This window comes from Rana temporaria, chromosome 8 (genome assembly GCF_905171775.1).
Source record: "Rana temporaria chromosome 8, aRanTem1.1, whole genome shotgun sequence".
Lineage (NCBI taxonomy): Eukaryota > Metazoa > Chordata > Amphibia > Anura > Ranidae > Rana > Rana temporaria.
Genome location: NC_053496.1, coordinates 166,515,738 through 166,529,771, shown reverse-complemented (window position 1 = coordinate 166,529,771; position 14,034 = coordinate 166,515,738). Strand labels below are relative to the sequence as shown.

At 46.0% G+C, this 14,034-nt stretch overlaps 1 protein-coding gene across 1 annotated transcript; it reads right to left on the bottom strand.

Annotated features, from left to right (window-relative positions):
• Positions 1–1,048: 1,048 nt before the first annotated feature.
• On the bottom strand, positions 1,049–13,359 carry LOC120909946 (gastrula zinc finger protein XlCGF17.1-like). The gene is made up of 4 exons (XM_040321768.1): positions 13,249–13,359; positions 9,162–9,212; positions 6,644–6,746; positions 1,049–2,233 (listed from the first exon to the last, which is right to left on the bottom strand). The coding sequence occupies exon 4, from the start codon at positions 2,112–2,114 to the stop codon at positions 1,143–1,145; it is 972 nt and encodes a 323-aa protein (XP_040177702.1). The 5' UTR covers positions 2,115–2,233; positions 6,644–6,746; positions 9,162–9,212; positions 13,249–13,359; the 3' UTR covers positions 1,049–1,142.
• Positions 13,360–14,034: the final 675 nt, after the last annotated feature.

Below are 14,034 nucleotides of genomic sequence, written 5' to 3'. Positions count from 1 at the left end.
TTTGTGCTGATCGATTATCAGCACAGCCCCCCCTGAGGATGCCCACTGGACCACCAGGGATTCCACTAGATCACCAGGGATTTAAATCAAAGGTATGCCACCCTAAACCACCAGGGATGACACATAATGGATGCCAATCGGTGCCACAATGGATGCCAATCAGTGCCCACAATGGGCATCACTGATTGGCAGGCATTGTTTGGCACTGATTGGCATCCATTAGTACAACACATAAGTTAGTGCTCATCTATGCCGCCTATCAATGCCCATACGTGTCGCCTATCCCTGCCACCTATCCCTGCCCATCCGTGCCACCTATCCCTGCCCATCTGTGCCACCTATCCGTGTCGCCTATCAGTGCCCATACGTGTCGCCTATCCCTGCCCATCCGTGCCACCTATCCCTGCCCATCTGTGCCACCTATCCGTGACGCCTATCAGTGCCCATACGTGTCGCCTATCCCTGCCACCTATCCCTGCCCATCCGTGCCACCTATCCCTGCCCATCCGTGCCACCTATCCCTGCCCATCCGTGCCACCTATCCCTGCCCATCCGTGCCACCTATCCCTGCCCATCTGTGCCACCTATCCGTGACGCCCATCAGTGCCATCCATCAGTGCCACATATTGGTGCCCGTCATCAATGCCACCACATCAGTGCCACCTTATCAGTGCCAGCAGTCAGTGCAGTACCATCAGTGCCCATTAGTGAAGGAGAAAACGTACTTATTTACAATGTTTTATAACGGAAACAAAAACATTTTTTTTTTTCTAAATTTTCGGTAATTTTTTTATTTATTTTTGCAGAAAATAAAAATCCCAGAGGTGATCAAATACCACCAAATGAAAGCTCTATTTGTGGGTACAAAATGATAAAAATTTAGTTTGGGTACAGCGTAGCACGACCGCGCAATTGTCATTCAAAGTGCAACAGCGCTGAAAGCTAAAAATTGGTCTGGGCGGGAAGGTGTATAAGTGCCCGGTATGGAAGTGGTTAAACAGATTGCATTTTCATTCTGCTTTTTCTACATGATACAGTTTTAAACCAGTACAACACAAGAGGAACTGATACTACATTCAGGCAAATAAAAAAAAAACGTGAATGGTGTTCGTTTTTAGTTATTTTTTTGGTGTCTGGCGCTCCTACTCCAGACCACATTCTGATTCCGGTTCTCTGTGGGAACTGAGATGCGAGATAAGGGAAAGTTTTTTCGAAAACTGTTTCCCACATTCAGAACATGAAAATGGTTGAATCCCAGTGTGGACCTGATGATGTTTAACCAAACCGGACTTGTTGGTAAAGCCCCTTCCGCATTCAGAGCAAGAGTAGGGGCGATGGCCCGTGTGGATTTTTTGATGAGTGGCAAGGTTGGACCTTCCCGTAAAAGATTTCCCACACTCTGAACATGAATAGGGCTTCTCTCCGGTGTGGATTCTCTGGTGCGTGATGAGAAGAGCCCTCGAGGAAAAGCTTTTCCCACATTCTGAACACGAATAAGGCCTTTCTCCCGTGTGGGACCTCTGGTGTAAAATAAGATGTCCAATCTGTGTAAAACACTTGCCGCACTCGGAGCAGGAAAATGGCTTCTCCTCCCTGTGAATTCGCTCATGGGCGTCAAGAACCGACTTCTGCCTGAAACATTTCCCGCACTCTGAACAGGAAAAAGGACGCTCGCCCGTGTGAACTCTTTCGTGAATGATCAGATATCGTCTCTGAGAGAAACATTTCCCACATTCCGAGCATGAATACGACTCCTCTCCCGTGTGAAATTTCTCGTGGGTGATGAGAGAAGATTTTTGGGCAAAGCATTTTCCACACTCGGAGCAGGAATACGGCTTCTCCCCCGAGTGAGTCCTCTGATGCCTGGCAAGGGCCGATTTCTGGATGAAACCTTTTCCGCATTCTGAGCAAGAAAAAGGCCGATCGCTGCTGTGGCTCTTTTGATGTCTGCGAAGGATAAAGTTATGAGCGAAGCACTTCCCGCAGTCAGGACATGGGTATGGCTTCTCCACGCTGTGACTCCTCTGGTGTGAGATTAGTTCCGCTCTTTGGGTAAAGCGCTTGCCACACTCAGAACACGGGTATGTGTCATCCCAGCTACCAGGAAACCCCATGCCATGTGCAGAGGGATCTGGAGGAAGACCGGAACAGTTAAGGGCTGAATGGAGATTTAAGATAACAGCATTTTCTCCTAAAGAATTCGTTGTAAGGTGGTACCTCCTATATCGTCCATCTGTGGAGAAAAAAAGTGATTATATTAAATCTCTAAAGCTCTCTTTTGGGGGTATTTTGATCGCCTGTGCGGTTTTTATTTTTTGGGCTATAAACAAAAAACAGAGCGTAAATTTTGAAAAAAAAAAAACACACTATTTTTTTCTTTTTGCTAGAATAAAATATCCCATTTAACCACTTAAGCCCCGGACCAATATGCTGCTAAATGCCCAAAGGCGTTTTTACAATTCGGCACTGTGTCGCTTTAACAGACAATTACGTGCTTGTGCGACGTGGCTCCCAAACAAAATTGGCGTCCTTTTTTCCCCACAAATAGAGCTTTCTTTTGGTGGTATTTGATCACCTCTGCGGTTTTTATTTTTTGCGCTATAAACAAAAATAGAGCGACAATTTTGAAAAAAATGCAATATTTTTTACTTTTTGCTATAATAAATATCCCCCAAAAACATAACAATTTTTTTTCCTCAGTTTAGGCCGATACGTATTCTTCTACCTATTTTTGGTAAAAAAAAAAATCGCAATAAGCGTTTATCGATTGGTTTGCGCAAAATTTATAGCGTTTACAAAATAGGGGATAGTTTTATTGCATTTTTATTAATTATTTTTTTTTTACTACTAATGGCGGCGATCAGCGATTTTTTTCGTGACTGCGACATTATGGCGGACACTTTGGACAATTTTGACACATTTTTGGGACCATTGTCATTTTCACAGCAAAAAATGCATTTAAATTGCATTGTTTATTGTGAAAATGACAGTTGCAGTTTGGGAGTTAACCACAGGGGGCGCTGAACGTGTTAGGCTTCACCTAGTGTGTGTTTACAACTGTAGGGGGGTGTGGCTATAGGTCTGACGTCATCGATTGTGTCTCCCCTATAAAGGGGATGACACGATCGATGCGCCGCCACAGTGAAGCACGGGGAAGCTGTGTTTACATACGGCTCTCCCCGTTCTTCAGCTCCGGGGAGCGATCGCGACGGAGCGGCTATAAACGAATAGCCGCGCCGTCGTCCCGGATCGCTCCCCGAGGGAATCCGCCCGCCACACGCAGGGGGGGGGTCCCGATCGGACCACGACCCGTGGAAAGGCAAGGACGTATATATACGCCCATCTGCCTGTCCGTGCCATTTTGCGGACGTAAATAGTCGTGCGGCGGGCGTTAAGTGGTTAAAACATTTTTTCTCTTTATCTCAGTTTAGGCCGATACGTATTCTTCTACATATTTTTGGTAAAAAAAAAAAAAAAACGCAATAACCGTATAGTGACTGGTTTGCGCAAAAGTTATATTGCCTACAAAATAGGGGACATAATTATGATTTTTTTAAATTTATTTTTTTACTAGGAATGGCGGCGATCTGCGTTTTTTTTTTTTCGGGACTGCGACATTATAGCGGACACATTGGACATTTTTGACACATTTTTGGGACCATTTACATTTATACAGTGAACAGTGCTATAAATATGCATTGATTACTGTATAAATGTGACTGGCAGGGAAGGGGTTAACCACTACGGGGCGGGGAAGGGGTTAAATGTGTAGCCTTGGAGTGTTCTAACTGTAGGGGGAGGGGGGTGACTGGGGGAGGTGACCGATGCTGTGTCCCTATGTACAAGGGACACAGATCGGTCTCCTCTCTCCCTGACAGGACGTGGAGCTCTGTGTTTACACACCATCATTACACACAGAGCTCCACGTCCCTGGTCAGTTACTGGGCAATCGTGGGTGCCTGGCGGTCGCCGGGCACGCGCATTGTGTTCCCAGTGACGCGACGGGTGCGCGCGCGACCCTAGCGGCTTTAAATGAACATGTCAGAACAATAGTGTATTCCGCCCACCGTCATTTGACGGCGTGCGGTACCCTAGTGGTTAAAGACAAAGGTAACGTTTAGAAATAGGTCAACTATAGGTCAAATTAACCCATCAATGAAATATAAATCATCTCAAAAGCATCTCAAACTGATGCCATCTACAATTTCAAAACCCTTGAACATGGTCTTAAAGTGGAATTAAAATCTAACACTAACTAGTCTTAGATCTGTTCCTACCTATCCTGCCTACCCTGTGGAAAAAAGATCTTTATTCTTACCTTTTTTTAGTCTGGTCAGGGGTGATCCTGCAGCGCTGGCTCCCCTGTGTCAGTGAGCGGCTGCTGCAGGGCAGAGGAGGGAGCGCTGACAACGGCTGGGCCATGTAAGCCTATGTGTCACGGCCAGGTGTCAGGCTCAGGCTTCCAGCAGGGACGGATCCGGGGGGGCAACTGGGAAATTGCCACCCCTGAAAAATGTGTTGCAGGCCGGGCAGCAGTAAGTTCCACCCTCACTGTGCAGGCAGCTAGGGCAGCAGAGAGAATACATTATCCCTCTGCTGCCTTACTCTGGGACGCAGCAAGAGACAAGCAAAACACCACCTTAGCAGGCAAGTGACAATCCGCAACATGTGGCAGGTGACAATCTGCATCTGGTGGCAGGCAAGTGACAATCTGCAAGGTGTGGCAAGTGACAATCCGCAACATGTGGCAGGTGACAATCTGGTGGCAGGCAAGTGACAATCCGCAAGGTGTGGCAGGTGACGTGGCAAGTGACAATCCGCAACATGTGGCAGGTGACAATCTGGTGGCAGGCAAGTGACAATCCGCAAGGTGTGGCAGGTGACATGGCAAGTGACAATCCGCAACATGTGGCAGGTGACAATCTGCATCTGGTGGCAGGCAAGTGACAATCCGCAACCCGCAACATGTGACAGGTGACAATCTGCATCTGGTGGCAGGCAAGTGACAATCCGCAAGGTGTGACAAGTGACAATTCGCAACATATGGCAGGCGACGGTGGCAAGTGACACACTCGGGGCTCCCACTAATTCTGCATTATGGTGAGGTAAACCATTTTATTTTATATTACAATGTAATAATAGAAATAATGCGCTTAAATCATCCTGACACCATAACAACCATGGTGCCAGAATGATTGAAGTGCCAACACCAGCCATTTCCCCGATAAATCGCCCACAAAAAAACATATTTTCTGGCAAGACTCTGGATCCGCCCCTGGGGACCAGTAGCTATAGCAGTAGACAGGCTCCCACCGACCAGCAGGATAGATATATGAGCAGGTGACCATAGTGGATGACACAGGCTCATCCAAGGCACTGGCCGGTATTCACCAGAGCTCTTGATGGTTGATTTTGCTGCATGTTAGTACCAGATCGTGGTCCTCAGGAGCGTAAGGAACAAGATATTGGCTGGAGAGATCACAATAATCTGGCAAGCAGGAAGTGCAAAGGCGTGGCTTAAATAGGAAGTTCGTGGGAGGAGCAAAGGCTTCAAGATTGAAGAGAAACAAGACACATGGTAGGGTTGTCTAAGGGATCAGACAGGAAGCTGTCCAGCATCTCAGGTGGCTCAGCAAGAAGGGATATTGTGTCAGACTCAGCAGAGGTTGCAGGTTCAGATCTGGGTCCTGACACTATGGGAAACGTCATAGATCATGGAATTCCTAGACATTGTCTAGCGATCCTTGACAAAGTGACTGGACCAGACTGAAAAAGGTTTCAATTCCATTTTAAATTAAAGTTTGAGTCTTATTCTACCAAACACCTCCTATTGACTGAGGAGGGATGAGAAAAAGAGATGGATGTAGTCACTAAACAGAATCTGAGACTTTTATCCAGATTTAGGCCCGCATTCACGTACAACCGCCTATCTTTGTGCAGGCGTAACGTATCCTATTTTCGTTACGCCTCCGCAACTTTGTCAGGCAAGTGCCGTATTCTCAAACCAAAGTTGCGGCGGCGTAGCGTAAATAGGCCGGCGTAAGCCCGCCTAATTCAAATGTGGTAGATGTGGGCGTGTGTTATGTAAATTTAATGTGACCCCACGTAAATGACGCTTTTTACGAACGCCGCATGCGCAGTCTGTGAAAGTATCCCAGTGCGCATGCTCCAAATTAACCCGCAAAAAGCCAATGCTTTCGACGTGAATGTAAATGACGCCCAGCCCTATTCGCGAACGACTTACGCAAAATTTTCAAAATTAGACGCGGGAACGACGTCCATACTTAACATTGGTACGCCTCATATAGCAGGGGAAACTTTACGCCGGGAAAAGCCTAACGTAAACGGCGTATCTGTACTGCGTCGGCCGGGCGTACGTTCGTGAATTGGCGTATCTAGCGGATTTACATATTTCTAGGCGTAAATCAGTGTACACACCCCTAGCGGCCAGCGTAAATATGCAGTTAGGATCCGACGGCGTAAGAGACTTACACCGGTCGGATCTAATACAAATCTATGCGTAACTGATTCTAAGAATCAGGCGCATAGATACGATGGCTCGCACTCAGAGTTACGACGGCGTATCTGGAGATACGCTAGCGTAACTCGTACGAGAATCCGGGCCTTAGTATTTATCACTCACCAGAGTCAATCTCTTGTGGAATTTCCTTACACGGCTCATCACTCTCTGACGCACATGACTCTTCTGCTTCGTCTTTCACTTCGACTTTAATAACATTTTGATCCTAAATAATCCAAAAAAAATACAAATAGTAAAGTAAAAAAAAAGAAAAACGATAACACTAAAAATTAAAATGAACAAAGTGGTCTTGTAATGCTGCTGACCAACCAGAAATGTGATCTCATAAATAGGGAGGTTCCTGGCAATCCCTACCCTAACAGCCCAGTATGTTGCTAAAACCTGAGCACAAAATTCATTGGGGCAGATCCACAAAGATCTGCCCCGGCGCATCGTATCTGAGATACGCTACGCCGCCGTACCTTACCTGGCTTTGTTTCGAATCCATAAAGATTTTGCGCCGTAAGTTACGGCGGCGTAGTTTATCTCAAGCGGTGTAACGGCGCGGAATTCAAGTTGGGTGGGTAGGGGGCGTGTTTCATTTAAATAAAGCGTGTCCCCGCGCCAAACGAACTGCGCATGCGCCGTCCCTAAATTTCCCGCCGTGCATTGCGCGAAATGACGCCGCAAGGACGTCATTGTTTAGACTTGGACGTAAATTACGTCCATCGCGCGATTCACGGACGACTTGCGCAAACAAAAAAAAAAATTCAAATTAAACGCTGGAACGACGGCCATACTTAACATGGCAAGTCTAACTATACGCCGCAAAACAGTAGCTTTAACTATACGCCAGAAAAAGCCGACTAGAGACGACGTAAGAGAATGCGACAGCCACACGTACGTTCGTGGATCGCCGGAAATAGCCAATTTGCATACGCGGCGCGGATTACGACGGGAACGCCACGGGAAATTTGAAAGTACGCCGGCGTATCAGTAGATACGCCGGCGTACTCGCTTTGTGGATCTGCATCATAGTCTAGATCCTGCAGAAGGAATTCATTAAACTAAACTCCGGGGAAACAACATATAGTATAGGTGAGATGTTTTACCATATGTGGTTTCTATTAGCGTGAAACACTTAGGGCCAGATTCTCGTACGAGTTACGCCGGCGTATCTCCAGATACGACGGCTCGGACTCAGAGTTACGACGGCGTATCTATGCGCCTGATTCAAAGAATCAGATACGCCAAAATTTCACTAAGATATGACCAGCGTAAGTCTCTTACGCCGTCGTATCTTAACTGCATATTTACGCTGGCCGCTAGGGGCGTGTACGCTGATTTACGGTTAGAAATATGTAAATCAGCTAGAAACGCCAATTCACGAACGTACGCCCGGCCGACGCTGTACAGATACGCCGTTTACGTTAGGCTTTTCCAGGCGTAAAGTTACCCCTGCTATATGAGGCGTAGATGCGGCGTACCAATGTTAAGTATGGACGTCGTTCCCGCGTCGAATTTTTAAAATTTTACGTTGTTTGCGTAAGTCGTCCGTGAATGGGGCTGTGCGTCATTTACGTTCACATCGAAAGCATTGGCTTCTTGCGGTTAATTTGGAGCATGCGCACTGGGATACTTTCACAGACGGCGCATGCGCCGTTCGTAAAAAGCGTCATTTACGTGGGGGGGGTCACATAAAATTTACATAACACACGCCCACATCTTCCACATTTGAATTAGGCGGGCTTACGCCCGGTACATGCGGAGGTCGGGTCCGCTCAGGGAGCGATCCGGGACGACGGCGCGGCTATTTGTTTTTAGCCGCTCCGTCGCAATCGCTCCCCGGAGCTGAAGAACAGGGAGAGCCGTGTGTAAACACGGCTTCCCCGTGCTTCACTGTGGCGGCGCATCGATCGGGTGATTCCCTTTATAGACCGATCGATGATGTCATTCCTACAGCCACACCCCCCTACACTAGTAAACACACACAAAGTGAACACTAAATGTTACAGCGCCCCCTGTGTTTAACTCCCAAACTGCAACTGTCATTTTCACAATAAAGAATGCAATTTAAATGCATTTTTTGCTGTGAAAATGACAATGGTCCCAAAAATGTGTAAAAATTGTCCGAAGTGTCCGCCATAATGTCGCAGTCACGGAAAAAATCGCTGATCGCCGCCATTAGTAGTAAAAAAAAAAAAAAATGCAAAAAAACTATCTCCTATTTTGTAAACGCTATAAATTTTGCGCAAACCAACCGATAAACGATTATTGCGATTTTTTTTTTACCAAAAATAGGTAGAAGAATACGTATCGGCCTAAACTGGAGGAAAAAAAAAAATTATATATGTTTTTGGGGGATATTTATTACAGCAAAAAGTAAAAAATATAGAATTTTTTTCAAAATTGTCGCTCTATTTTTGTTTATAGCGCAAAAAATAAAAACCGCAGAGGTGATCAAATACCACCAAAAGAAAGCTCTATTTGTGGGGAAAAAAGGACGCCAATTTTGTTTGGGAGCCACGTCGCACAACCGCGCAATTGTCTGTTAAAGCGACGCAGTCCCGAACTGTAAAAACCCCTTGGGTCTTTAGGCAGCAATATGGTCCGGGGCTTAAGTGGTTAATACATTACAAACCTCAATCTCCTGTCCCTCAGTTCCATCTACTTGATCCTCCTGAGGGATCTCCTGATGTTCCTCTGTGGGGTCCCAGGAATACAGAGGACTGGGACATCCCTGTGGGATGTTTCTGTTACTGGATCCACCTGCATAAAGTACACAGATATTGTACAAAATAAAATACATATAATCACAATAATTAACCACTTAAGGACAGAAGGTGTTTTTCAGATTCGGCGTTTACAAGACCAAAACATTTTTTTTTTGCTAGAAAATGACTTAAAACCCCCAAAAATTATATATATATTTTTTTAACACCCTAGAGAATAAAATGACGGTCATCGCAATACTTTTTGTCACACCGTATTTGCGCAGCGGTCTTACAAGCGCACTTTTTTTGGAAAAAATTCACTTTTTTTAATTAAAAAATAAGACAAACAATAAATTTGGCCCAATTTTTTTATATATTGTGAAAGATAATGTTACGCCGAGTAAAATGATACCCAACATGTCACGCTTAAAAATTGCGCCCGCTCGTGGCATGGCGTCAAACTTTTACCCATAAAAATCTCGATAGGCGACGTTTAAAAAATTCTATAGGTTGCATTTTTTGAGTTACAGAGGAGTTCTAGGGCTAGAATTATTGCTCTCGCTCTAACGATCGCGGCGATACCTCACTTGTGTGGTTTGAACACCGTTTTCATATGCGGGCGCTACTCGCGTATGCGTTCGCTTCTGCGCGCGAGCTTGTCGGGACGGGGCGCTTTGAAATACATTTTTTTTTGTTTTCTTATTTATTATTATTGATTTTATAATTTTTTACACTGAAATAATAAAAAAAAATGTATCACTTTTATTCCTATTACAAGGAATGTAAACATCCCTTGTAATAGAAAAAAGCACGACAGGTCCTCTTAAATATGAGATCTGGGGTCAAAAAGACCTCAGATCTCATATTTGGGCTTAAATGCAAGAAAAAAAAGGGAAAATTTGTCATTTAAAAAAAATGACAACAAAAAAATTGTCTCTTTAAAGGGTCACTAAAGGAAATTTTTTTTTTAGCTGAAATGACTGTTTACAGGGCATAGAGACATAATAGTTAACTGATTCCTTTTAAAAATGATTAAAAATTGATAAAAAAAACAATCATATAATGTGCCTGCAGTGTAGTTTCGTTTTTGCTGTTGTTTGCTGGTTCTCTGATGTACAGAGAGCCACTAGAGGGCAGTCAGCCAATAGAGAGCAGTGATACTTTGTCTAAAACTCCTCAGCACCAATCCAGTTTCGTTTTACACACAGTAATCACACCTCCTTGATTAGTCACCACAGTGAGAAATCTCCCAGTACTGTGGTTATCAGGAAACAGGCAACCAGGAAGTGTCCAAAACAGAGAGAATTTACAGCAACATCAAAGCAAAAACGAACAATGAGGACATGAAACCAGGACTGCAGTAAGGTAAAGGAAGCTATTTAGCTAAAAAAAAAAATTCCTTTAGTGTCCCTTTAAGACGCTGGGCGGGACTGACGTTTTGACGTCACTTCCGCCCAGCAAAGCTATGAGGACGGGTGGGGGGCCATCTTGCCCTCCCTCGAGTCCTCACACACTAGGCAGCAGCACCCGATCTCCTCCGCCGCTACCGACGGCTACGGGAAGCGGCGGAGGGCCCGGGAGAGCTGCGGGAGGGGGGGGGGCCTCTCCCGCCACCGGGACTGATTGTCATCGATTCTGTAAGGGGGGGAATTCTTCACCCTGACCACAAGTGTAAGGAGCATTCTTCCCACTGTAGATATAGTAACTTTTAGTAGGGGTTCCCTGAGACCGGAGCGTTATTTCAAGGGTTCCTCTGTGTTAAAAAAAAGTTGAGAAAGGCTGAACTAGAATACCAAGATGCTGCTACCCTGACACCACTCAAGCTATGGTCCTTCGAAGAATATTCAGGATCAACCGTGTTAACCAAGATGGTTATGGGTCTACACCTGGCTCTTCTCCGTCAAACCCGGGTCCCAGCAGATTTGAGGATGTGGAAGACACCCAGAAAGAATCTGTCTGGGAAGTGAAATTGAGAATGTGACCATCTAGCATAAGGAAACCAAACCAGATGTCTCTATGCCCCAAGACACACAAAAATGAGGGAGAGGGTTACTGAGGTTGAATGTGCCACGAGGAAGTCAGGGTTTTGCCAAGCACTCTCTACATCAGTACTGGTGACTGAAACATCTCGTTGGAACCACTACTGGAACCAAAGAAATGAATTGGTCACATGATATGCGATTAAATAAATGGCACAACTATCAGCCCACCCCCACATGCCAAGGTCCTAGGAGTAGTCCTGGACTCTGAACCCTCCTTTAAGCCCCACGTCCAATCACTGTCCAAATCTTACCACCTCAACTCGCCAAAATATGCCCCATTCTAACTAATGACACAACAAAACTCTTAACTCACTCCTTGGTCATCTCTTGCCTCGATTACTGCAACTCCCTCCTCATTCGTCGCAGTCACGATAAACGCAGGCCACTTTTTGCGATTCGGCACTGCGTCGCTTTAACTGACAATTGCGCGGTCGTGCGACGTGGCTCCCAAACAAAATTGGCGGTTGGTAAGGTGGATGAGCCTGGCAGCAGCATTCATGATGGACTGAAGGGGGGATAGAGTATGCAAAGGTAAGCCATCATCAGTCCATCATGAATGCTGCTGCCAGGCTCATCCACCTTACCAACCGCCAATTTTGTTTGGGAGCCACGTCGCACAACCGCGCAATTGTCAGTTAAAGCGACGCAGTGCCGAATCGCAAAAAGTGGCCTGCGTTTATCGTGGCTGCGACATTGTGACCGAAACATCAGACACTTTTGACACCATTTTGGGACCATTGTCATTTTTACAGCGATCAGTGCAATAAAAATGCACTAATTACTGTGAAAATGACACCGGCAGTGAAGGGGATAACCTGTAGCAGGCGCTGAAGGGGTTAAGTGTGACCTAAGAGAGTGATTCTTACTGTGTGGGGGCGTGGCTTGGCGTGTGACGTCACTGATCGTCGTTCCCTATGACAGGGAACAGACGATAAGCGACACTCTCACTAGGAAGAATGGGGAAAGGTTTGTTTACACTTACCCTTTCCCCGTTCTTAAGCTGAATCGCGGGACTCCGGCGGCGATCGGGTCCGCGGGTCCTGCGGTCACGGAGCTCACGATGGCAACATGATAAATGTACACAACCATACTGTATAGACTATTAAAAATGTAACAAGGAACATCCTTGACTCTCTTTTTTTCGTTTAATCCTCACCTGTGCTGATTTCTATAGGGATTTCTTCTTCTTTAATCCTCACATGTCCCTCTTCCTTCTCCTCGACTTTAACGTCTCTCTGAGTATCTCCGGGATCTGTGAATAAAGATGAGAGTGAAGCCCCCTGTACTGAGATGTATGAGAGACCCCAGAGAGTGTGTGTGGGGGGGGGGGGGGACTGGTCACGTCTCTTGGCTGGTAACACACAATGACATGATGTGAGGAGGAGAGCCGGAGTCTAATAGAGGCTGATGGCTCCTGACTCCCCCACTGGGCACATACCGTCTCCCCATTACTGTCTACTGACAGAGGAGGGGGAGGGGAGGAGATTGTTGTAGTGACTGAACAAGGAGGATCTGGGACTCTTCTCTGGATTGAGACTGCATTCACACCTGAGGGACGCAACGCGTTTGGCGCCAAAGTAGCTTATGTGTCTTTTTTCAGCACTGAGCCAAGTGAGTTTTTGCAGGTTTATTTGTTTGGGGTGCTATTAAATAATAAGAGATTGTTGTAGTGACTGAACAAGGAGAATCTGGGACTCTTCTCTGGATTTAGTGTTTATTACTCACATGTGCTGATCTCTGGAGGGATTTCTTCCTCTCTGCACGGCTCGTCACCCGTCACAGACAGATCTTCTTCTTTCACTTCAACTTTAATAACATTTTCATTCTGAATAACACAAAAATACAAACAGGTCAAAAACAAGGTAAAAAGTTTTGTTGGATTCAATATTGCAAGTGAATATTCTTACGATCCTTCCTGTCATTACTGTTCTAATTGAAATATTACTATGATGTGCCCTTGAGATCCACCTACCTGATCCTCCTGAGGGATCTCCTGATGTCCCTGTGTGGAGTCCCGGGAATACAGAGGACGGGGACATCTCTCTGGGGAATTTCTCTTACTGGATCCATCTGTAGGAAACACACACTGACTGATTACATTGTTTCTATGTCTTTATATCAGAGGATGTGTATCTAGGGGGATCCTCAATACAAGAAATTAAAGGGGTTGTAAAGGTACAATTTTTTTTCCTAAATAGCTTCCTTTCCCTTAGTGCAGTCCTTCTTCACTTACCTCATCCTTCCATTTTGCTTTTAAATGTCCTTATTTCTTCGGAGAAATCCTCACTTCCTGTTCTTCTGTCTGTAACTCCACACAGTAATGCGAGGCTTTCTCCCTGGTGTGGAGTGTCGTGCTCGCCCCCTCCCTTGGACTACCGGAGAGAGCAGGACGCCCACTAACACAAAGCTCCTTTCTCTATCTGCAACGTAGAGAGCGTCCTGACTCTCCTGTAGTCCAAGGAAGGTGGCGAGCACGACACTCCACCAGAAATGGAAGGATGAGGTAAGTGAAGGAGGACTGCACTAAGGGAAAGGAAGCTATTGAGGAAAAAAAATTTTTTTTTACCTTTACAACCCCTTTAACTGGTTAACGCCCGCCGCATGTACATATACGTCCACAGAATGGCACGTACAGGCATATGGGCGTACATATACGTCCCCGCCTTTCCGCGGGTCGGGGGTCCGATCGGGACCCCCCCGGTACATGCGGTGGTCGGATTCCCGCGGGGAGCGATCCGGGACGAGGGCGCGGCTATTC